Source organism: Calonectris borealis, unplaced genomic scaffold (genome assembly GCF_964195595.1).
Source record: "Calonectris borealis unplaced genomic scaffold, bCalBor7.hap1.2 HAP1_SCAFFOLD_93, whole genome shotgun sequence".
Taxonomy (NCBI): Eukaryota; Metazoa; Chordata; class Aves; order Procellariiformes; family Procellariidae; genus Calonectris; species Calonectris borealis.
This window is the reverse complement of record NW_027441486.1, coordinates 260920-282013: the sequence shown is the minus strand read 5'-3', so window position 1 is coordinate 282013 and position 21094 is coordinate 260920. Positions and strand designations below refer to the sequence as shown.

The 21094-nt window shown below is 70.4% G+C and overlaps 5 protein-coding genes and 1 long non-coding RNA gene across 15 annotated transcripts; 5 read left to right on the top strand and 1 right to left on the bottom strand.

Moving 5' to 3' along the window:
• Positions 1–2175: 2175 nt before the first annotated feature.
• On the bottom strand, positions 2176–8235 carry LOC142076692 (leukocyte antigen CD37-like). 5 transcript variants are annotated; one of them, XM_075139085.1, is made up of 9 exons: positions 8146–8235; positions 4614–4681; positions 3785–3857; positions 3574–3698; positions 3231–3305; positions 3016–3120; positions 2752–2937; positions 2527–2610; positions 2176–2334 (listed from the first exon to the last, which is right to left on the bottom strand). In XM_075139085.1, exons 2-9 carry the CDS (start codon positions 4677–4679, stop codon positions 2257–2259), a joined length of 792 nt encoding a protein of 263 aa, XP_074995186.1. In that variant the 5' UTR covers positions 4680–4681; positions 8146–8235; the 3' UTR covers positions 2176–2256. The 5 variants fall into 5 exon arrangements, with proteins under 5 accessions (XP_074995186.1, XP_074995182.1, XP_074995185.1 ...); XM_075139081.1 differs by having other exon boundaries at positions 2176–2299; XM_075139084.1 differs by lacking the exon at positions 8146–8235 and adding an exon at positions 4790–4923.
• LOC142076697 (sodium-dependent neutral amino acid transporter B(0)AT2-like) lies at positions 4678–9691 on the top strand. Its single transcript, XM_075139094.1, is given in 13 exon segments — positions 4678–5140; positions 5143–5187; positions 5847–6023; positions 6093–6250; positions 6472–6595; positions 6677–6852; positions 7188–7298; positions 7385–7626; positions 7759–7939; positions 8166–8367; positions 8450–8609; positions 8698–8860; positions 8987–9691. Coding segments are annotated over 13 exon segments (2508 nt in total). The 3' UTR covers positions 9293–9691.
• A 6-nt stretch (positions 9692–9697) lies between these two features.
• LOC142076693 (apoptosis regulator BAX-like) lies at positions 9698–12006 on the top strand. The gene is made up of 6 exons (XM_075139086.1): positions 9698–9824; positions 9994–10042; positions 10212–10373; positions 10451–10586; positions 10663–10767; positions 10963–12006. Exons 1-6 carry the CDS (start codon positions 9713–9715, stop codon positions 11062–11064), a joined length of 666 nt encoding a protein of 221 aa, XP_074995187.1. The 5' UTR covers positions 9698–9712; the 3' UTR covers positions 11065–12006.
• Positions 12007–12129: 123 nt separating this feature from the next.
• Positions 12130–13661, top strand: LOC142076694 (apoptosis regulator BAX-like). 5 transcript variants are annotated; one of them, XM_075139089.1, is made up of 6 exons: positions 12130–12257; positions 12445–12496; positions 12572–12730; positions 12810–12942; positions 13190–13288; positions 13367–13661. In XM_075139089.1, the coding sequence occupies exons 1-6, from the start codon at positions 12209–12211 to the stop codon at positions 13427–13429; spliced, it is 555 nt and encodes a 184-aa protein (XP_074995190.1). In that variant the 5' UTR covers positions 12130–12208; the 3' UTR covers positions 13430–13661. The 5 variants fall into 5 exon arrangements, with proteins under 5 accessions (XP_074995190.1, XP_074995192.1, XP_074995189.1 ...); XM_075139091.1 differs by lacking the exon at positions 12445–12496; XM_075139088.1 differs by lacking the exon at positions 12130–12257 and having other exon boundaries at positions 12287–12496; positions 12810–12930.
• On the top strand, positions 13372–15951 carry LOC142076695 (ferritin, higher subunit-like). 2 transcript variants are annotated; one of them, XM_075139093.1, is made up of 5 exons: positions 13372–13680; positions 14164–14388; positions 14619–14765; positions 14878–15003; positions 15630–15951. In XM_075139093.1, exons 2-5 carry the CDS (start codon positions 14287–14289, stop codon positions 15804–15806), a joined length of 552 nt encoding a protein of 183 aa, XP_074995194.1. In that variant the 5' UTR covers positions 13372–13680; positions 14164–14286; the 3' UTR covers positions 15807–15951. The 2 variants fall into 2 exon arrangements, with proteins under 2 accessions (XP_074995194.1, XP_074995193.1); XM_075139092.1 differs by lacking the exon at positions 13372–13680 and having other exon boundaries at positions 14089–14388.
• Positions 15952–18002: 2051 nt separating this feature from the next.
• Positions 18003–19813, top strand: LOC142076690 (uncharacterized). The gene is made up of 2 exons (XR_012671270.1): positions 18003–18795; positions 19423–19813. It is a non-coding gene; the product is annotated as an uncharacterized LOC142076690 (long non-coding RNA).
• The last annotated feature ends 1281 nt before the right edge of the window (positions 19814–21094 follow it).

The following is a 21094-nucleotide window of genomic DNA, read 5'->3' as shown; positions in this document are numbered from 1 at the left end:
AAGGGGCGGGACCCGGCGCGAGGCGTTCCCGCCCAGGGAGGGAGGCGGGGCCGGGCGCGAGGCGTTCCCGCCCAGGGAGGGAGGCGGGGAAAGGGGCGGGACCCGGCGCGAGCCGTTCCCGCCCAGGGAGGGAGGCGGGGCCGGGCGCGAGGCGTTCCCGCCCAGGGAGGGAGGCGGGGAAAGGGGCGGTACCGGGCGCGAGGCGTTCCCGCCCAGGGAGGGAGGCGGGGAAAGGGGCGGGGCGGGCCGCGAGGCGTTCCCGCCCAAGGAGGGAGGCGGGGCCAGGCGCGAGGCGTTCCCGCCCAGGGAGGGAGGCGGGGAAAGGGGCGGTACCGGGCGCGAGCCGTTCCCGCCCAGGGAGGGAGGCGGGGAAAGGGGCGGCACCCGGCACGAGGCGTTCCTGCCCAGGGAGGGAGGCGGGGAAAGGGGCGGGGCGGGCCGCGAGCCGTTCCCGCCCAAGGAGGGAGGCGGGGCCAGGCGCGAGGCGTTCCCGCCCAGGGAGGGAGGCGGGGAAAGGGGCGGCACCGGGCGCGAGGCGTTCCCGCCCAGGGAGGGAGGCGGGGAAAGGGGCGGCACCCGGCGCGAGGCGTTCCCGCCCAGGGAGGGAGGCGGGGAAAGGGGCGGGGCGGGCCGCGAGCCGTTCCCGCCCAAGGAGGGAGGCGGGGAAAGGGGCGCGAGGCGTTCCCGCCCAGGGAGGGAGGCGGGGAAAGGGGCGCGAGGCGTTCCCGCCCAGGGAGGGAGGCGGGGAAAGGGGCGGCACCGGGCGCGAGGCGTTCCCGCCCAGGGAGGGAGGCGGGGAAAGGGGCGGCACCCGGCACGAGCCGTTCCCGCCCAAGGAGGGAGGCGGGGCCAGGCGCGAGGCGTTCCCGCCCAGGGAGGGAGGCGGGGAAAGGGGCGGGACCCGGCGCGAGCCGTTGCCGCCCAGGGAGGGAGGGAGGCGGGGCCGGGCGCGAGGCGTTCCCGCCCAGGGAGGGAGGCGGGGAAAGGGGTGGTACCGGGCGCGAGGCATTCCCGCCCAGGGAGGGAGGCGGGGAAAGGGGCGGGGCGGGCCGCGAGCCGTTCCCGCCCAAGGAGGGAGGCGGGGAAAGGGGCGCGAGGCGTTCCCGCCCAGGGAGGGAGGCGGGGAAAGGGGCGCGAGGCGTTCCCGCCCAGGGAGGGAGGCGGGGAAAGGGGCGGTACCGGGCGCGAGCCGTTCCCGCCCAGGGAGGGAGGCGGGGAAAGGGGCGGCACCCGGCACGAGCCGTTCCCGCCCAAGGAGGGAGGCGGGGAAAGGGGCGCGAGGCGTTCCCGCCCAGGGAGGGAGGCGGGGAAAGGGGCGCGAGGCGTTCCCGCCCAGGGAGGGAGGCGGGGAAAGGGGCGGCACCGGGCGCGAGGCGTTCCCGCCCAGGGAGGGAGGCGGGGAAAGGGGCGGCACCCGGCACGAGCCGTTCCCGCCCAAGGAGGGAGGCGGGGCCAGGCGCGAGGCGTTCCCGCCCAGGGAGGGAGGCGGGGAAAGGGGCGGCACCGGGCGCGAGGCGTTCCCGCCCAGGGAGGGAGGCGGGGAAAGGGGCGGCACCCGGCGCGAGGCGTTCCCGCCCAGGGAGGGAGGCGGGGAAAGGGGCGGTACCGGGCGCGAGGCGTTCCCGCCCAGGGAGGGAGGCGGGGAAAGGGGCGGGGCGGGCCGCGAGGCGTTCCCGCCCAAGGAGGGAGGCGGGGCCAGGCGCGAGGCGTTCCCGCCCAGGGAGGGAGGCGGGGAAAGGGGCGGTACCGGGCGCGAGCCGTTCCCGCCCAGGGAGGGAGGCGGGGAAAGGGGCGGCACCCGGCACGAGGCGTTCCTGCCCAGGGAGGGAGGCGGGGAAAGGGGCGGGGCGGGCCGCGAGCCGTTCCCGCCCAAGGAGGGAGGCGGGGCCAGGCGCGAGGCGTTCCCGCCCAGGGAGGGAGGCGGGGCCAGGCGCGAGGCGTTCCTGCCCAGGGAGGGAGGCGGGGCCAGGCGCGAGCCTTTCCCGCCCAGGGAGGGAGGTGGAAAGGGGCGGGGCCGGGCGCGAGCCGTTGCCGCCCAGGGAGGGAGGTGGAAAGGGGCGGGGCCGGGCGCGAGCCGTTGCCGCCCCTTGTAAACGGGCGGGGCGAGTGGTGCTCTGTGGAGGTGGGAGAGTTCCCCGTCCCCCGTCCCCCGTCCCCCGTCCCCGCCTCGTGATGCTGTTTCCATCTGGTTTTATTGACCGAGAGCCGAGGGGGAACAGAGATCCGGGAGCCCCGCGGTGCCCCCCCCGGCCCCCCTCAGAGCCCCCGCAGCAGTTTCTCGTAGTCGGTGTCCAGGTTCCTGACGAGGAACATCGACAGCATCAGCAGGCAGAGCTGGCGGACAGGGTAAGACGCTGCCTCATGGCTGTCCCGCTGCCCCCATCCGCCCCACGGGTCCCCCGGCTGCCCCACAGCCCCCCGAACCGCCCCACGGTGACTATCCCACCACCCCAACCCGCCCCATGGCCCCACAGCCCCCGGGCTGTCCCCCAGCTCAGCCCCCCAGCCCCGGGGCAGACCCCCTACCTCCAGCAGGCCGATGCCCAGGCAGACCCCCACGACGGTGACCAGGTTTTCGGCCAGCCAGCCCTGGACGCCCTCAGCGCAGCCCTGCCGGGAGGAGGGTGACAACCGGGGGGGGGCCGCTTGGAGCCCCCAGGCCACGAGGCCCCCCCTCACTCTGCACTCCCCCGGAGCTGCAGCACCCCCCCGATCCCCCCCAGTGCCCTGTGCTGAGCCCCCCGTGCTCACCCTGGGGAAGATGTCCTGGGGCGCGGCCGTGGGGCAGCGGCCGTGGGGCAGTGCCGGGGGGGGCCCGCGGGTGCTGTTGGGTGCCGGTGCCTCGAGGCAGGAGCAGGCAACGGCCCGGTCCCCATCCCCGGGGGGGCCGACGGAGTGGTTCCAGTCCTGGGGTCCGTTCCAGCCGCAGCAACTGAGCTGGGGGCAGGCGGTCAGTGGGGCGGCCGTGGGGTGGCTGTGGGGCTGGGGGGCCCCCTGGGACCTGTGGGGTCTCACCTGCTGCTGGACGGCATCCCAGCTTTCATGGGGGTCCCCGGGCGGCCCCTGGGCCGGGTACCCCTGGATCAGCTCCTGCACGTAGGTGGCCACCTTGGTGGCCAGCTGCAGGGCGGGTGAGTGCAGCACCCCACGGCTGCAACATCACCCCGGTGCCAGCGTCCCCCCACAGCCCTGCCCCACACTGCCGGCACCCCCGGCAGTGCCGCACTCACGGTGACACGCTGTGTGTAGGTGATGACCCCCACCGTGATCTGAGCAGCAAAGAGCAGCAGCAGGATCCCGAAGTACTGGGGGGGGAAAGGTGGGGGTCAGCTGGACCCTCCCCAGCCCCACAGCACCAGGGGAGTGCAGAGGCGCCAGTGCGGTCGCCCCGCTCCCCCCTGCTGCCCCACAAGCACAGGATGTGGTGGGACCACGTGGCCACCCCAGGAAGTTGCAGCAGAACCCCCCTGGCTGGGGCCCCTGCCCCCTGGCCTCCCAGCCCCCTGGCCCCCCAGCCTGCCCCCTTCACCACCCCCCGGCCCCCTCGCCAGCCCCCCAGGCTGCCCCCCTCACCAGCAGCAGCATGGCCTTGATCTCCTTGAGGGCGCCCAGGCACCCCAGGAAGCCCAGCAGCATCGTCACGATGCCGACCCCCGAGAAGGCATAGGACCAGACCCGCAGGCTGTACAGCGGTGACCCTGGGGGGGCGTGGGGGTCAGGGGGTGCCCCACGGCTCGGGGGTGCCCCACGGTTCGGGGTGCACCACGGCTCAGGGGTCTCTTACCCAGCACGGCGGCGAAGCTCTGACGGTCGAAGAGGACCCAGAGGCCGAAGGCGAGGAGGAGGCTGCCCAGGGCCTGAGGGGGCCGGGGGGGGGGGCCCGGCCCACGTCAGTGAGAGGGGGTGCCCCAGGGGTGCTCTGGGGCCTGCCTGGCCCCGTGGCTCCCACAGGCCCCAGGAGATCGTTGGCCCCCAATCAGCCCCCCACAAAGCATGGCTGGGCCCCCCAGCCCCGTGTCCCCCCCAAATCCCCCCTGCACCCTCAAGTCCCCCCTGTACCCCAAGTTCCCCCAGCCCCATGTCCCCCCATGCCCCCCCGCACCCAAAGTCCCCTCTGCCCCCCAAGTTCCCCCAGCCCCATGTCCCCCCATGCCCCCCCGCACCCAAAGTCCCCTCTGCACCCCAAGTTCCCCCAGCGCCATGTCCCCCCATGCCCCCCCCGCACCCAAAGTCCCCTCTGCACCCCAAGTTCCCCCAGCCCCATGTCCCCCCATGCCCCCCCGCACCCAAAGTCCCCTCTGCCCCCCAAGTTCCCCCAGCGCCATGTCCCCCCATGCCCCCCCGCACCCAAAGTCCCCTCTGCACCCCAAGTTCCCCCAGCGCCATGTCCCCCCATGCCCCCCCGCACCCAAAGTCCCCTCTGCACCCCAAGTTCCCCCAGCGCCATGTCCCCCCATGCCCCCCCTGCCCCCCCAAGTCCCCCCTGTACCCCATGTCCCCCCAGCCCCGTGTCCCCCCATGCCCCCCCTGCACCCCCAAGTCCCCTCTGCACCCCATGTTGCCCCCCGCACCCGTGTCCCCCCTGCGCCCCCACGACCCCCCACCCCACTCACGAAGAAGAAGAGGTTGAAGAGGAAGAGGAAGCACTTGGCGAAGCTGAGGCAGCTTTTGGGGTTCATGTCTGCACCCGGGGGGAGGCACGGGGTCAGCGCCCACCCGGGGCCCGATCCGACCCCGTCGGGGGGCGAAGCGCTCCCGACCCCCCCAGCTCCCCTGGCCCCCCGGGCACCTGCGGCGGCGTCTCCCGTGGGTGGCCCCGTCCCCGGCTCCGTGGCGGAGCAGGAAGAGCTCGGGGCGGCGGAAGCTCCACGGGGGTGCGTCCCGCGTGGGGCGGGCACCGAGGCCGGGGCGCTCCGCACCCCCGGGACGGGACCCCCATCGGCCGCCCCGGGAAGGTTTAACGACCCCTCGCGACCCCCGCACGCCCACCCCCCCCGGGGGGTCACGCAAGCAGAGATGATGGTGAGGATGGTGATGGTGAAGCTGAGGCACCGGGGAGCCCCCGCCCCAGGTTTTGGGGCCGCCCCCCCGGGGGGCCGGGGGGGCCAGGGGCGACGCCTCTGGGCGGCCCGTCCCATCCCTGCCCGTCCCGGCTGATGCAACCGGCCGTGGCACGCCGGACCCCGGGTGAGTGGGGCTGGGGGGCTGCAGGGCTGGGGGGCTGCAGGGCCGGGGGGGGCTGAAGGGGCTGTGGGACGGGCTGCAGGGCTGTGGGGGGCTGCAGGGCTGGGGGGGGCTGTGGGGGCTGTGGGACGGGCTGCAGGGCTGGGGGGGGCTGCAGGGCTGGGGGGGGCTGAAGGGGCTGTGGGACGGGCTGCAGGGCTGGGGGGGGCTGCAGGGCTGGGGGGGGCTGAAGGGGCTGTGGGACGGGCTGCAGGGCTGGGGGGGGCTGCAGGGCTGGGGGGGGCTGGGGGGGCTGTGGGACGGGCTGCAGGGCTGGGGGGGGCTGAAGGGGCTGTGGGACGGGCTGCAGGGCTGGGGGGGGCTGCAGGGCTGGGGAGAGCTGCGGGGCTGGGGGGGCTGTGGGACGGGCTGCAGGGCTGGGGGGGCTGCAGGGCTGCGGTGGGGGCTGCAGGGCTGGGGGCTTCCCCGGGCACCTGGTGCTCCCGTAGCTCGCTCGGGGCCAGCACGTGCGTCGCTGGCCACTCTCGCACGCATGGGCGCGTGTGCACGGCTGCCGCTCGGCCCCGCCGCGCTGCGCCACGCGTGTGCGAGGTCCCGCAGGTCACGGGAGTGCGTGTGCCTGGCGCCAGCGTGACCGTGACGCGTGTGTGCGCCGCAGCCCCTCGCCATGCAGAAGGCCCAGCAGGTGCTGGGGGAGGATGCCGGGCCCCTCCAGGAGGAGCCACCCCCCCGCCCCGCCTGGACCAGTAAAGCCCAGTACATACTGGCCCAGCTGGGCTTCTCCGTGGGGCTGGGCAACGTCTGGCGCTTCCCCTACCTCTGCCACCAGAACGGGGGCGGTGAGTGCTGGGGGGTGCTGGGGGGGTGCTGGGAGTCCTGCCCCCCCTCACCCTCCTGTCCCCCCCCAGGCGCCTTCCTCCTGCTCTACCTGCTGCTCCTCTTCCTCGTGGGCATCCCCCTGCTCTTCCTGGAGCTGGCGGCCGGGCAGTGCCTGCGCCAGGGCAGCGTCGGCGTCTGGAGGAGCATCAGTCCCCGCTTGGCCGGCATTGGGCTGGCCAGCTGCCTGGTACGGGGCCGGGGGGGGTCTCTGGGGGCCAGGGGGGGGAAGCACCGCGGGGGGCTCAGGGCACCCTTGGTGGATGCGCTGTGGGGGGGACTCGCGGTGCTGCTGGGATGCTCGCTGCGGGGGAGGCGGCAGCAGGGGACACTTGCGCGGTGTGGGGGGGTCCCTGGGTACCACCGAGGCTCCCCCCACAGCAGGGTCCTGGCTGACGCGCCCCCCCGCAGGTGTGCGTGTTCGTGGCGCTGTACTACAACGTGATCATTGCCTGGAGCCTCCTCTACCTCGCCCGCTCCTTCCAGCACCCCCTGCCCTGGCAGAGCTGCCCCAGCGCCGGCCCCAACCGCACAGGTGGGGGTCCCCAGGGAGCCCGGGGCGGGGTGGTCTCGGGGCGCCCTGGCCCTGCCATAACCTGCTCTGTCCCCCCCCCAGAGCCCGAGTGCGCCCTGAGCTCGCCCACCACCTACTTCTGGTACCGGCAGACACTGGACGTCACCCCCGAGATGGGGGTCGGGGGGGGGCTGCAGCCGGCCCTGGTGGGGGGGCTCCTGGGGGCCTGGGCCCTGGTGGGGGCCTCCCTGCTCAAGGGCATCAAGTCCTCGGGAAAGGTGGGTGATGTGGCCCCGCGTTGCTGGGGGGCTGCTGGAGCCAGGGGGCCGCAGAACCGGGGGGGCTGCGTGCTGCCGGGGGGGTGCTGGAGGTTGGGGAGGGTCTCGTGCTGGAGACCAGTGGCGCTGGGGGGCTGCCTGGCTCCAAGGGCTGGGAGGGGGGCTCTGGGGCGCGTGGTGGGGGGGGGCAGGCAGCACTGGGGGGCGTGTGGCACTGGAGGGGTGGAGGATTTGGGGTGCCGGTGGCCCCGTGGGTCGGGTAGAGCTGGGGGGCCCCGGTGTCCCCAGTGGTTCGGGGGTCCTGGTGGCCCTGTGGGTGACGGGGGTCCCCGCAGGTGCTGTACGTCAGCACCCTCTTCCCCTACCTCGTCCTCTTCTGCCTCCTGGTCCGGGGGCTGCTGCTTGAGGGGGCCCCCGAGGGCGTCCGGATCATGTTCACCCCCAAGGTGAGACCCACCCCAGGGACCCCCAGCCCCCCCCCGGATCGGCCCCGCTCGCCCCGAGCCCGCCGTGTCCCCGTCTGTCCCCGCAGGTGTCGGCGTGGGGCACGGGCCAGGCCTGGCGGCAGGCGGCCACGCAGGTCTTCTTCGCGCTGGGGCTGGGCTTCGGCAGCGTCATCGCCTACGCCAGCTACGGCGCGCGCCGCAGCAACTGCCACCGCGACGCCGTGCTGGTGGCCGGCCTCAACGCCCTCACCTCCCTCCTGGCCACCCTCGTCGTCTTCGCCGTCCTGGGCGCCCGCGCCACCCGCCGCACGCGGCACTGCCTCCGCAGGTGGGGGGTGCCCCGTGGTTGGGGTCCCCGCACGGAGGTGGGGTCCCACGCACGGGTGCCACACCCGGCGCGGGACCCCCCCGTGTCCCTGCGGCAATGTCGGTGTCCCCCTCGTCTTGTGTCCCCCCCCAGGAACGCGGAGCTGGTGTCGCAGGCGCTGGCGGTGGGGGGACTGCCCGAGACCGCCCGGCCCCCCGGGAACCTCACGGCCCTGCCGGCCCCCCAGTACAGCGCCTGGCTGCGGGGGCTGCCCCCGGCCCTGCGGGACGCCCTGGGCGTCACCGACTGCCGCCTGGAGGAGGAGATGAACAAGGTGACCCTGGGGTCCCCCAAACTGTCCCCCCTCCCCAAACCTCTCCCACATCCCCCTCCAGCTGGTGGCACAGCTGGGACCAGGGGCCTCCCCCGCGGAAGGGCGAGGGGTCCCCCGAGTCCGTCCCACCCCACACCCTGGGCGATGCCAGTCGAGGGGTCCCCCTGCACCACCCCACATCCCAAAACCAGGGTGAGGGTCCTGACCCTTGCTCTCCTCGCCTCAGGGCGTGGAGGGCCCGGGCCTGGCCTTCATCGTCTTCACGGAGACGCTGACGCTGCTGCCGGTGGCGCCGCTCTGGTCGTCCCTCTTCTTCCTCACGCTGCTAGGGCTGGGGCTGGGCACCATGTTGGGCACCGCCCAGGCCGTCCTCACGCCTCTGCTCGACGCCTTCCCCGTCCTGCGCCGCCGCCGTGCTCTGCTCACCGGTATGGCTGGGGGGGGACAACAGACGGGAGGGGGGGCAGGGATGGGGGGGAGCCCCCCCAAACCGCTGCTCTGCCCCTCCAGTGCTGTGCTGTGCCGGGGGCTTTGTGCTGGGGCTGCCTTTCGCCCAGCGCTCCGGCAGCTACTTGGTGGCCGCCTTCGATGACTACGTGGCCACGCTGCCACTGCTGGCCGTGGCCGCCTGTGAGGCCGTGGCCGTGGCCTGGGTCTACGGGGCCGAGAGGTGAGGGGGGGGAATCCCCTGACCCGCAGCCATGACCCCCCCCAAAACTGCCCCGTGGCCCCCCTGACCTGCCCGCCCCGTCCCCCAGGTTCCTGGCTGCTGTGTGGGAGGTGACAGGCCACCGGCCGTGGCGGCTCTACGGGCCCCTGTGGCGCTTTGGCAGCCCTGGGGCCATGGTGGCCCTGCTGGGGGCCAGCCTGGGACAGCTGGCCCTGCGCCCCCCCACCTACCAGGCCTGGGACAGCGCCACGGTGAGACCCCAAGCCGCAACCCCCCCCACCTGCTGGCACCCCGACCCATGGCCGGGACCCCCGTCCCCCAAGACCTCCCCTGCCCTCCGGGGCAGCCCCCAGCTCCCCTGACCCTCCTCCCCGCAGGCAACGTCGTGGCGGCGGCCGTACCCGCCCTGGGCCCTGGCCCTCACCCTGGGGCTGATGGTGGTGGCGGTGCTGCCCATCCCTCTCGTCGCCCTGCACCGGGCCGTAGGGCCGCCCCGGGACCCCCCGGGGCCGCGGGACCAGCGGGCGGAGGAGCCGGAGGAGGAGGGGGAGAGTGCGGCCGACCCGGCCGCCCCCGCCGCCCCCCGGGCCCCCCGGGCCCTGCCTCGCTGCCCGGACGAGCAGGAAGGCGCCCCATTGGAGGACGGCGAGGAGCTCTGCTTCCCGATTGGCCACACTGCCTGAGGCGGGAGAGGCGCCCATTGGCGGCGCGTGGGGGGGTGGGCGAAGAGGCGGAGGGGGGCGCTTCCTGCCCCGCCCCCCGTTGCCATGGGGACACTCGGCGGCCATGTTGAAGCGGGGCAATAAAGGACCTGGAGGAGGGGGAGCGGAGCCGAGTCCTGAGGGGCGGGGCGAGGGGCGGGGCGAGGGCGGAGCTGGACCCCACCCACGCCGCTGCCTGTTTTAGAACGGCGGTGGAGGGGACTGCGTTACGTCACCCTCGTGCCTGTCACGTGGTGTCGCCTGGCGGGCGCTGTCGCGTGACTTTTCCCTGTCCCCCTCCACGTGACCGGGGCGCGGTCAGCAGCCGCTCACCCCCCCCCCCACCCCGCGCGGCTGGTGTCACGTGACGCCGGTGCCCCGGACCACGTGGTGCGGGCGGCGATGGCGGCGGCGGCGGCGGCCCAGCGGGGAGGCGGCGGCGGCGGCGGCGGCAGCGGCGAGGCTGGGGGCGGCTCCGGCGGCCGCGAGCCCGACCCGCCCCCGGGGGGCGGCGGTGAGTGGGGGGCCAGGCGGGCGGGACCCCCCGGGGCCGCCGTGGGGCCGCCGTGGGGCCGGGCCCGCGGCCGGGCCCGGCTGGGGGGGGGGCGGCGCGGCCTGTGCGTGCCGGGGGGCGCCCGGGGCCGGTCCCCGCTTCCTCCGGGTCAGCGCCCCGCTCTCCGCAGGGGCCTCGTCGGACCAGATCATGCGGACGGGGGCGATCCTGCTGCGGGGGTGAGTGGGGGGCCGGGCGGGGGGCCGGGGCCTGTGGGGGGCCCGCCGCGAGAACGGGCGTGGGGGGGTCTGGGGGGGGGGGCACGCCAGGAGAACGGGCGTGGGGGGGCCTACGGGGGTCTGGGGGGGCCGCCTAGAGCTCCGGGGGTCCCTCCTGCCCCCCCCCCAGGTTCATCCGGGACCGCGTGGAGAGCTGCGGGGACGCGCAGGCGGTGGCCCTGAGCCAGGCGGAGCTGGGGGGGCCGCTGCCCAGCAGCCCTGACATCAAGCGCCTGAGCGAGTGCCTGCGCCGCATTGGGGACGAGCTCGACAGCAACACGCAGCTGCAGAGGTGGGTGGGGGCACCGTGAGGGGACGGGGGTCCCCGGTGCCCCCTCTGTGCTAACCAGCCCTGCCAACGCCCCCCAGGATGATCGAGCAGGTGGGGTGCCATGCCCCCAAGGAGCTCTTCTTCCGCGTGGCTGCAGAGATGTTTGCCGATGGCACCTTCAACTGGGGCCGCGTTGTTGCCCTCTTCTACTTCGCCTGCAAACTAGTGCTGAAGGTGGGCCCTGTTGCCCCTCCCCTGTGCCCCCCTCGCCCCCCCCACCCCAGCCACCTCTGAGCCCCTGTCTCTGCAGGCACTCTGCACCAAGGTCCCCGAGCTGGTCCGGACCATCCTGGGCTGGACCATGGAGTACCTGCGGGAGCACGTCCTGGCCTGGATCCAGGCCCAGGGAGGATGGGTGAGTCCCTGAACCTCCCCTGAGTCCTGGGGGGTGGTGGGCTGAGCTGCCGCCCCCCCGCCGTAGCCCCTGTTCTGCTTCACAACAATGCGTTTTCTGCCACAGGGAGGGGACCCGGGTGCTGGTTCTGCCTGGGGGGGGTGGGGGACCCTGACACGTGGCTGATGCCCCCTCCTTTCCCCTCCGCTCCCCTAGGAAGGGCTCCTCTCCTACTTCGGCACCCCGACCTGGCAGACCATCACCATCTTCGCTGCCGGCGTCCTCACGGCCTCGCTCACCATCTGGAAGATGTCGTAGACGTGGAGGGGGGCTGCAGCCTACCCCCCAGGACTGGCCCCTGCCGGCAGGGATGGTGCTGACCCCCCCTCCAGCCCCTTGGGTGCTGTGCCTTCCAGGAGGGGGGGGCTTTTTAACAAATAAGACTTTGTTAGGACTCGCCCCCAACTTTGGAGGGGCTGAGCTGGGGTGACCCTCCCTCCCCCAGGGCAGCTGTGGCCCCCCAGATCTTCCGCTGACTGTGGGTGAATGTGCCTGGGGGCCACGGCTGGGGCCGTGCTGTGGGACCCTGACGGATTTGGGGGAAGGGGGGGCACACAGCTTCACCACCCCCAGTCCTGGTGCTGGGGTCCCCCGCCCGATGCCCAGGGACGGGTGGCTGCGGCCCCCAACACAGCCCCGGCCTCGGAGCGGTTTGACCCCAGGACTTGTGGTGCTTTGGGTGGGGTCCTGCGATCCCAGCCCCGCCCCCCCGATATAGGGGATGGGGGGTCTCTGTGACCCCCAAAAATGGGGCTGGGGGGGGGGGAGGGTTGCAGCCATGGCTGCAGGTTGGGTATTTATTGGGGGCTCCCTGCCCCGAGAAAGGCCCCCCCAGGTGCAATACCCCCCTCCCTGGGCCAGAGGCCCCCTCCCTGGTGGTGGCTCTCAGGGTGGGGGGGCCGTACCCCCCCGTTTACACCCCCCCTGGTTCTGGAGGTCCCCACTTTGCAATCAGTGTCCCCAAGGAGCTGCCCCGTGGTGGGGGCAGAGTGATTCCCCCACCCCCACTCGGTGCTCTTTGGGTGGTGATATCATGAAATGATGATGTCATGGGGGGAGCTCTCCCTCTGGCTGGGGGGGGCCCTGCCTTCCCCCTTGGTTTTTTTTTGATTTTTTTTTTTTTCCCCCCTCCCTCTGTTTTTTGTACCTTGTTTTGTATCTCGGGTATTTTGATGTCTGGAAATAAAGGGGAAACAGAGACACGTGGTGCTTCGTGTCGGGGCGAGGCCGCCAGCGTCCCCCCGCTGTACTCTGGCTGTTGCAACCCCCCTTCCCCCTCGCCGGTCCCCCCGAACCCCCCTTGGGGAGCCCCAAAGGAGTGTCGCTGCACCACCCTGCCTCGCCCCACCCACGGCAGGGGGGACCCAGGTGTCCGGGAGCCCCGTGGGTCCAGGGGTGCGGGATGGAGCGGCAGGAGGGTGGGGGGCTCCTGGAGACCCCATGGGGGGCAGGTATGAGGCGGGGGGGAGCAGGAGGGGGGTGCGGGCAGCACCACTTTCACTTTCACTTTAGCCATGTGGCTGGGGGGGGGATAGTGGATGCCTGGGTCCCTTCTGGGGGCTCCGGGAGGGGCGGGGGGCATCTGTGGGGCTGGGCGAGGGTGGTGGCCGCTCCCCGTTCTCTCCTGTGTCCCTCCAGGCGCCGAGAGCATCTCCTGCATCCTGCGGATCGGGGGGGCCCTGCTCCGGGGGTGAGTCAAGGGGTTCCCCTGCCCCAGGGGCTGTGCCCTCACCCCGCTAACCCCCCCCTTGCTACTGCCCCCCAGGTTTGTCCTCTGCCTGCTGGAGCGGGACAGGAGGCTGCCCCAGCAGGTACCCCCTGAGGAGCTGGGGGGCGAGGCGGTGGAAGAGACCGATGTGGCCCCGCTGCGGGCGGCCGCCCTCCGTGTCTGGGACCGCCTGAGCCGGGACCCCGAGATGGAGAGGTGAGACCCCTGGGGTGCCCCACAGCCGCCCCCCAAACGCCCCCTGCCCCCAGCCTCACCGCTGCCCCCTTGCCCCCAGCCTGGTGGGGGCCCTGGCCGGCCACGCCACCCTGCCCGCCCTGGCTGACGTCTCCGAGGAGCTCTTCAAGGACGGCATCAACTGGGGCCGGGTCGTCGTCTTCTTCTACTTCACCTACCAGGTGGCCTGGCAGGTGGGCCTGGGGGGGCCCAGATGCCTGGGTCCCTGGGAGGGGCACCCAGACCCCGGGGTCTCTGGGGAGAGTAGGGTGAGGGGGTCCCCCCCAGGGGCAGTGGGGTATTTGGGGTCGGGGGGCTTGGAAACCTGGGTCTGGGGGGGATGACGCCCAGCCCTGCTGGGTGGGGGGTGTCCCTGGGTTCTCTGGGCAGCGCTGGGTGCTGGAGGGGGAGTCCGACACCCGGACGTGGGGGTCTCCGCAGGCGCTGCGGGACAACGACCCCCTCCGGACCATCCTCGATTGGGCCATATCCTTCCTGCAGCAGCGCCTCTCCGCCTGGATCCAGCGCCAGGGGGGCTGGGTGAGCGCGGGGTTAGCCCCGTGGTGGGGGGGTGTGTGTGGGGGTGCCCCCCCCCACTGACTCCCCCCCTCCTCGCAGCGCTCCATCCTCAGCTACAGCCCCCCGCAGCCGGGAGGACCCCCATGCCGCGGGGAGCCCTGAGAAGTAAAGGCTGAAGGGAGGAGCTGGTTCCTGTGGTGTGGGGGCTACCGGCCCCCCCAGCCCCCCCACTAGCCCTCCGGAGCCCCCCCTGTTTCTGGAGCAGCGGAAACCCCGAGTCAGCAGCTCTGCGGGGCCACGTTCCTCTTTTATGGACCCTGCGGCTGAATCAGCTCCTTTGCCCCCTCCGCCCCCCACCATAACCCCCGTTCATTAAACTCCAATTAACGAGCAAGCGCAGCCTCGCCAACCAGGTCAGCACCAGGACTGACACCCCCCCCCCCCGCCCAGGTCTGCTCCCCCAGCCCAGGGCCCCCCAAGCCGGGCCAGGCTCCTCGTGCCCCCCACCCTGGGAGGGAGCTGGGGCTACCCTTGAGCCGCCCCCCCCGGGGCACCCCTCACCTCTGCCCGGGGGGGGACGCGCGGGGCCGGAGCCCTCCTGCCCAGTCACGCTGACTCAGAGCGTGTGACAAACAGGGACAAGGGCCAAGGCCGCCCCGCCCCGCCCGGGCGCCGGGGACCTTCCGGGGGGGAGGGGGGAACCGGGGGCCGGGGTCCCTTCCCCAGCGCGGGGGTGGGTGCCTGGGTCCCTGGCGGGGGGTGGGGCGGGCAGGGGCCCCGTGGCTGGGCCCTCGGGGGGGGAGGGCGCAGGCCCGGATGCCCGGTCCCCTTTGGGTCCCCTTTCCCCGCCCACCGGCGGGGGGATATAAACCTCCCGCCGCGCTTTGTGCGGGCAGAGCCGCGTTCTCGCTTCAACAGTGCTTGAACGGAACCGGCCCGCTCCCGCCCCGCCGTCCGTCCGTCCATCCGTCCATCCGTCCATCCGTCCATCCGTCTGTCCGCCGCTGCCTCCGTCCGCCATGGACTCCCAGATCCGCCAGAACTACCACCGCGACTGCGAGGCCGCCGTCAACCGCATGGCCAACATGGAGCTCCACGCCTCCTACGTCTACCTCTCCATGGTAGGGTCCCCCCCTGGGGCCGAGGGACCCCCCCCGGGGCCGTCCTCCCCTGCGCTGGTGCCCAGGGACCAGGTGCCGCCAGGGAGCGGTGCCGCCTGTGAGGGCAAGATATGGGGGGGGTGGCAGGGAGGGGTCGGGGGGCTTGTGGGGGGTCCCTGCGGGAGCTGGGGAGGTGGAGGGTGGGTCGGGGGGCTCCCTGGGGGTGCCCGCCCTGACCTCCCGTCCCGCAGGCCTTCTACTTCGAGCGGGACGACGTGGCGCTGCCCCGCCTAGGACGGTTCCTGCTGAAGCAGTCGCACGAGGAGCGGGAACACGCCGAGGGGCTGCTGCGCTTCCAGACGCGCCGCGGTGGCCGCGTGCTGCTGCACGACGTCAAGGTGGGGGGCTCGGGCTGCGTGGGGGGGGGGCACGGCTGTCTTGGGCTGCCCGGGCTGCGTTGGGGTGCCTGGGCTGCACGGGGGATGTGACCGTCCCTGTCCCCCTCCCCAGAAGCCGGAGCGCGACGCTTGGGGCTCGGCGCTGGAGGCGCTGGAGGCGGCGCTGCAGCTGGAGAAGTCGGTGAACCAGGCGCTGCTGGACCTGCACCGCCTGGCCGCCGAGAAGGGGGACCCCCACGTGAGTCGCCCTCCGCCCCCCCGCGGGGTCTGCCTCTTGAGGCGCTGCTGGGGGGGCCTGTTCGTTTTCCCACGGCCGTCCCTTGGGGTCTGCCCCTGCGCTCGAGGGTCCTTGTCCCAGTGCCCCTGCCCCTCCAGGGTCCTTGTCCCAGTGCTCGAGGGTCCTTGTCCCAGTGCCCCTGCCCCTCCAGGGTCCTTGTCCCAGGGCTCGAGGGTCCTTGTCCCAGTGCCCCTGCCCCTCCAGGGTCCTTGTCCCAGTGCTCGAGGGTCCTTGTCCCAGTGCCCCTGCCCCTCCAGGGTCCTTGTCCCAGTGCTCGAGGGTCCTTGTCCCAGTGCCCCTGCCCCTCCAGGGTCCTTGTCCCAGTGCTCGAGGGTCCTTGTCCCAGTGCCCCTGCCCCTCCAGGGTCCTTGTCCCAGTGCTCGAGGGTCCTTGTCCCAGTGCCCCTGCCCCTCCAGGGTCCTTGTCCCAGTCCCCCTGCCCCTCCAGGGTCGCTGGCCTCATCCCTGTACCTCCCTTGGGATCTCCAGCTGTCCCCAGGGGTCCCTGCCCCCCCAAGGCCTCCCCCAGCCCTCTATCTGTTCCCTGCGGAGCTCCCCCGGCCCTGGCTGATGCCCCTCTCCCCGCAGCTCTGCGATTTCCTCGAGTCGCACTACCTGGACGAGCAGGTGAAGGCCATCAAGGCGCTGGGGGACCACATCACCAACCTGCGGCGCCTGGCCGGGGGTGCCGAGGGGCCGGGGGGGGCTCCCAGCGGCCTCGGCGAGTACCTCTTCGACCGCCTCAGCCTGGAAGAGCGCAGCTGAACCCCTCCACGGGCGGCTCCCTGGGACCCCCCTCCCAGGACTCCCCCCCAGACCCTGTAACCCCCCTGCCCCATCCAAGGGGGCTCACCTGCTGGGGGTCTTCCCCCTCAGCATGACTCCAATAAAGGGTCTGCCTTTGCCCCCATCTGTCTCCTTTGGATGCTCCCCCCCGGGCGTCCCGCTTCCCCCCCTCCCCCAGTGGTCTCAGGGCTGGCTTGGGGGTTGTGCCCGTCTTGGGGGGACGGGGTGCCTGCTGCCCCCCGGCCAGGGGGGTGACATGGGGGCTGGGGGGCGGACCGGGGCAGGTGGACAGATGGACAGACTCAGCACCGGGGGGGGACGGACACCCCCCTGCAACTGGCACCCCTGGGAATACACCACAGCGGGGGGGCAGCCCCCAAAGCCCCCTTGTCCGGGGAAGCGGGGCCAGGCAGAGACACACGACTCTGGGTGCCGGGGAAAGCCCTGTGGAGGGGTCTCCATCCCCCCTCCATCTCCTCCCTGTCCCCCTGGTTGTCTCTGTCCCCCCTCCATCATCTCTGTGTGTCCCCTGGGTGTCTCCATCCCCCCTCCATCTCCTCCCTGTCCCCCCTGGTTCTCTCTGTCCCCCCTCCATCACTTCTGTGTCTCCCCTTGGTGTCCCCTTGCCACCTCGGGGTCTCTGTCCCCGCTTAGTGTCCCTGTTCCTACTCCATCACCTCTGTCCCCCCCTTGGTTGTTTCTGTCCCCCCCCGAGAGTCTCCATCCCCCCCAAATGTCCCCGTGCCACCTCGGGGTCTCCGTCCCCCGTGACCCCTCTCCCCCCTGCAGTTCCTGGATCTCTGCACCCGCCTGGCGGAGGAGCACCCCGAGGTCATCCTCCTCCCCTCTGCCCTTTGCCAAAAAGCCAGCCCGGATTTCCTGGCCTTGGCCAAATTCCGCAAACTTGAGGAATTTTAATCGGGAAGCGTACGCGCGATTGCGTTGTAAAGAGGGAGCCCAAGGATACGCGACCTCCGAATCGCCACAACGGCGCCCGCAGCAGCACCCGGGTTGATGGGCCCGAAGCTTCTGCGTTCTGGGACGGCCGCACGTGACCTCAGACACCTCCGCCCGTAAGCGCCGCTCGCGTCTCCGGAGTGAATCGACTTGTGAAATTCCTGCGCTGTCACAGAAAATGCACCCTCCCTCCCCACTGGTTTAGTGAGAAATAAGGGACAGGCCAGCTGAATACCTGCTGCATTCCTACGATTGAGGTACTTCTGAATGTCGATAACGCGAATAAGGATTGCAATGAGGAGACTCATTATAGAGTACAGAGTCATTAAAAGTATAATTAAAATATATTCAGATGATTACTACAGCCAGAATACAGAGCTGAATCCCAATTTACATTTAAAGTTCTTCCTTAATTTCAAATCATCTCCGTTTCCCTTGGGCAAGGAAACAGATCACGTTTTCGTTACAATCTGGAAAAATACTAATTGGGCTTTTGCCGTGAACGAGTTACCGGTGACACCGCAAGTCTGTCAACGGCGATTAGCAACACGCCGTGCCTTGGCAAAAGCTGGGGGAGGGAACTGCGCCTGATTAAGTCCGGCAGAAAAATGCAATTAAAAGCGTTCCTAAAACCCCGGCCTCAAGAAACACGAAACCAGCGCCGGGTACGGTTCCGCTTTCAAGGGAGAAGCGTTTGTGTTTTTGAAGCGGACGCTGGGTTCCTCCGCCACGGAACGCGGCGGCTGCCCGGGCGCCCGGCACGAGCCTTCGCTCGCCGGGGCGCGCCGCTTTTATTTCCCACGCTTTGAGACACGTTCCCCGCTCCGCGCCGCCGGCACCGGCGCTGCGACCCTGCGGGGCCCCCGGGACGGTGCCCCCCCGCTCCGCGCCGCCGGCGCCGGCGCTGCCGCCCCGCGGGGCCCCCGGGGCGGTGCCCCCCCGCTCCGCGCCGCCGGCACCGGCGCTGCCGCCCCGCGGGGCTCCGCGCTCGCCGCCGCCTCCCGCTCCGGACCCGCCGCTGCCGGCGGGCGCTCGCGCGCCAAGCGCGGAGCTGCGGCGCCGGTGCCGCCCCCGGGCACGCGCCGCTGCTGCCGCCCCCTGGCGGCCGAAGCGCGGTGCTGCCGCGCCGGCCTTCGCGCGCCGGCGCTGGCCCCTCCGCTGCGCCGTCGGCGGGCGGCGCATGCGCGGTGCCCGGCAGCAGCGGGGCGGCGCGGGTGGGGGCCGAGGCCCGCGGTGAGGCCAGCGAGCCCCCTCGGCGGGTGCGGGGGTGTCTCCTGCCCGCTGGCCGCCCGCGGGTGGCGGGACGGGGAGCTTCAGACCGCTGCGGCAGGCTGCCGGTCTGCTGGAGCCCGGTAGCCCCGCGTCACCCCCAGCCCCGCGGGGAAGCTGGCCCGCGATGCGCCTCCAGAAGCCCCCGTGGAAGGGGGGCCCCGGCCGGGGGCGAGCTCCGGTGACCACGGTCACTGCTGCTTCCTTCCCTCTCCCAGAGGCCGCGGTTGTCTGTTCCTCCCCCGGGGGTGCCATGGGCTGCCCCCGCCTCAGGCTTCCCTGGTTGTCTCTGCCCGGCCTCGTGGTGTGGGGGCCACAAGGGCCAACCGGCCGTGGACAGGGGCTGCCACGGCTGAGGCTGGAGGGGCCCGAGGAAGGTAAAGACGACGACATCAAAGGCCATCCGTCAGCTGCCTCCCGCCGCAGGCGGGAGAGCGCCTGCGTCTCCGGGTGAGGAGGGGTCCCTCGCCGTAGGCCGCAGCGGGCCAGGCCGCCAGCACGGACCGCAGGGTCTGTGCGCGTCACCAACAGCGCGGTGCGGCCGCATAGCGCAGGAGCGAGCGAGGCTCCTGGTCTGGGAAGCCTCGTCTCCTCAGAGCTGTGCGACGCCCACGTATTCTCTTAGGCGGAGGACAGCGGGGTGACCGGAGCTCCAGCAGAGGAGTGGAGGAGAGAAGGAGAAGGAAGCGTCTGAGCTGTTAAAAGTCTCCCAGCAGCACTGAGAGCAAGAGCTGCGGTGAGGGTGAGTCCCAGGCCTCCCCTCCTGTGCGTCCTGGCACCTCCCTGCCCCTCCCCTGCCCCTCCCCACCCCTCCCTGCCCCTCCCCTGGCCCCTCTCTTTCCCACGCTGCTGTGATTTTTTGTTTTGCTCCCCTGTACCTCTCCTCTCTATTCTTGTGTCCTGCACCGTCTTTTTTTTTTTCATTCTCTGCCTCTGTCCTGCAGCCCATCGCTGTTTTTTCCTTTTCCATCTCTTTGTCCTGATCTGCATCCGTCTCTTTTGTTCCCCACAATTTCTCTGGCCTGTTCCCTGGCGTTCTTTTCCTCTCTGCGCCTGTATGTGCCACGCCGTGTCTCTGCCTTCCTATCTCTCTCCCCCCTTCCGTCTCTTTCTCTCTTTATCCCTTTGCCTCACTCTGTGTCGCTGTTTTTTTCCATTTGGTATCTCACTGTCCCCGTCCTCCTTCCGGTTCATCTCTTGCTCTCTCTGACCCTTTGTGCTGCTCCCTGCCCTTTTTTTTTCGTCCTGTGTCTCTCTGCAGGGCTCCTAATACCTCTCTTTCCTTCTCCAACCCCATGTGCTTCTCACGGTCTCTGTCCTTCTCTTTCTTTCTCGTTACTGTTATTCTTGTCTGTCGCTCTGTCCGCAGCCCGTGGAGGTTAACGGTGGAGCAGATATCCATCTGCAGCCCGTGGAGGACCCCACGCCGGAGCAGGTGGATTCCTGAAGGAGGCTGTGATCCCGTGGGAAGCCCGTGCTGGAGCAGGCTCCCGGCAGGACCTGTGGCCCGTGGGAAGGGGCTCCACGCTGGAGCAGAAAAAGACGGTGAGGAGGAAGGAGTGGCAGAGATGACGTGCGATGAACTGGCTGCAACCCCCGCTCCCTGTCCCCCTGCGCTGCTCGGGAGGAGGAAGAGGTGAAGTCAGGAGTGAAGATGACCTTAGGAAAGAAGAAGTGGGGGGGGAAGGTGTTTTTTAGATTTGTTCTTATTTCTCATTATCCTACTCTGATTTTGATTGACAATAAATTAATTTCCACAAGTTGAGTCTGTTTTGCCTGTGACAGTACTTGGTGAGTGATCGCTTTGTCCTCATCTCGACCCACAAGCTTTTTTGTTGTATTTTCTCTCCCCCGTCTTGTGGAGGAGGGGGAGATAGAGCGGCTTGGTGGGCGCCTGGCAGCTGGCCAAGGTGAACCCACCAAGTTTCCTTATATCAGGCTCCCTGTCCCTATTTTTTAATTCTTGCCTGTGTTTCTTGTAGCCCATCGCTTTTGAAACTTACTTTCTACCTCCCCATCCCTGTCTTTTTAATTCTTGCGTGTGTTTCTGGAACCCAGTTGCCTTTTAAATTTTCTTGCTACCTTTCCCTCTCTCTGGCTCCCTGACCTAATTTTAATTTCTTACTGGTGTTTCTCGCACACCATTGCTTTCAGATTTTCTTCCTGTGTCTCCCTCTATGCAGCTCCCTGTACCTATTTTTTAATTCTTGTCTACGATTCTTGTATCCTGTCGCTTTTCAAATTTTATTTCTATGTCTCCCTTTATCCATCTCCCTGTCTATAATTCTTAATTCTTCCCTCTCTGTCCTGTTCCCTGTCACTTTTTACACTTTCTTTCTACATCTCCCTCTTTCTATCTCCCTGTCCTTAGTTCTTGCCGATGTTTCTTGTACCCTGTTGCTTTTAGAAATTTTCTTTCTACGTCTACCTCTATCCGGCTCCCTGTTTCTATTTTTTATTTCTTTCCTATGTTTCTTTTCCCGTATCACTTTAGAATTTTCCCCCGTCCCTTGTCTTGTCTTTATCTTGTCCTGCTGGTCCCTTCCACCTCTCCCTCCTGCTCCCCGTCTCTTATTCATCCCTCCGTCTCTCTGTCCGTGTTTTTTCCTGCAATCTCTCCGCTCTCCTCTCTTGACACCTTGTCCTGCTCCCCATCCCTCTCTTGTTCCCAATATCCCATTTTCTGGCTCCCTGTCCTGCACCTCTTCTCTATGTCCTTCCTCCTGCTTTCCTTTTCCCTTTCTCCCCCTCTCCTGTTGCCTTCGGGCACTGAGCCATGCAGCCAACTCGCTGCCGGGATTTCTGGGGTGCATTAATGAAGGGACTTGTCCTGCCTCCCCTGTGCCCGGGGTCTGTTTGCAGCCCCGGGGTGCAGAGCTGGTGGCTGTGGTGGGGTCCAGGGGAGGGGGGATGTGCCGTGGGGCTGGGGCCATGCCCCCTCTTCCCAACGGGCTCCAGCTGGGGCTGGGGCAGCCCAGGTGGGACCCGTGAGGCGAGGATGAGGATGGGGCTGGGGCGGCCCAGGTGGGACCCGTGAGGCG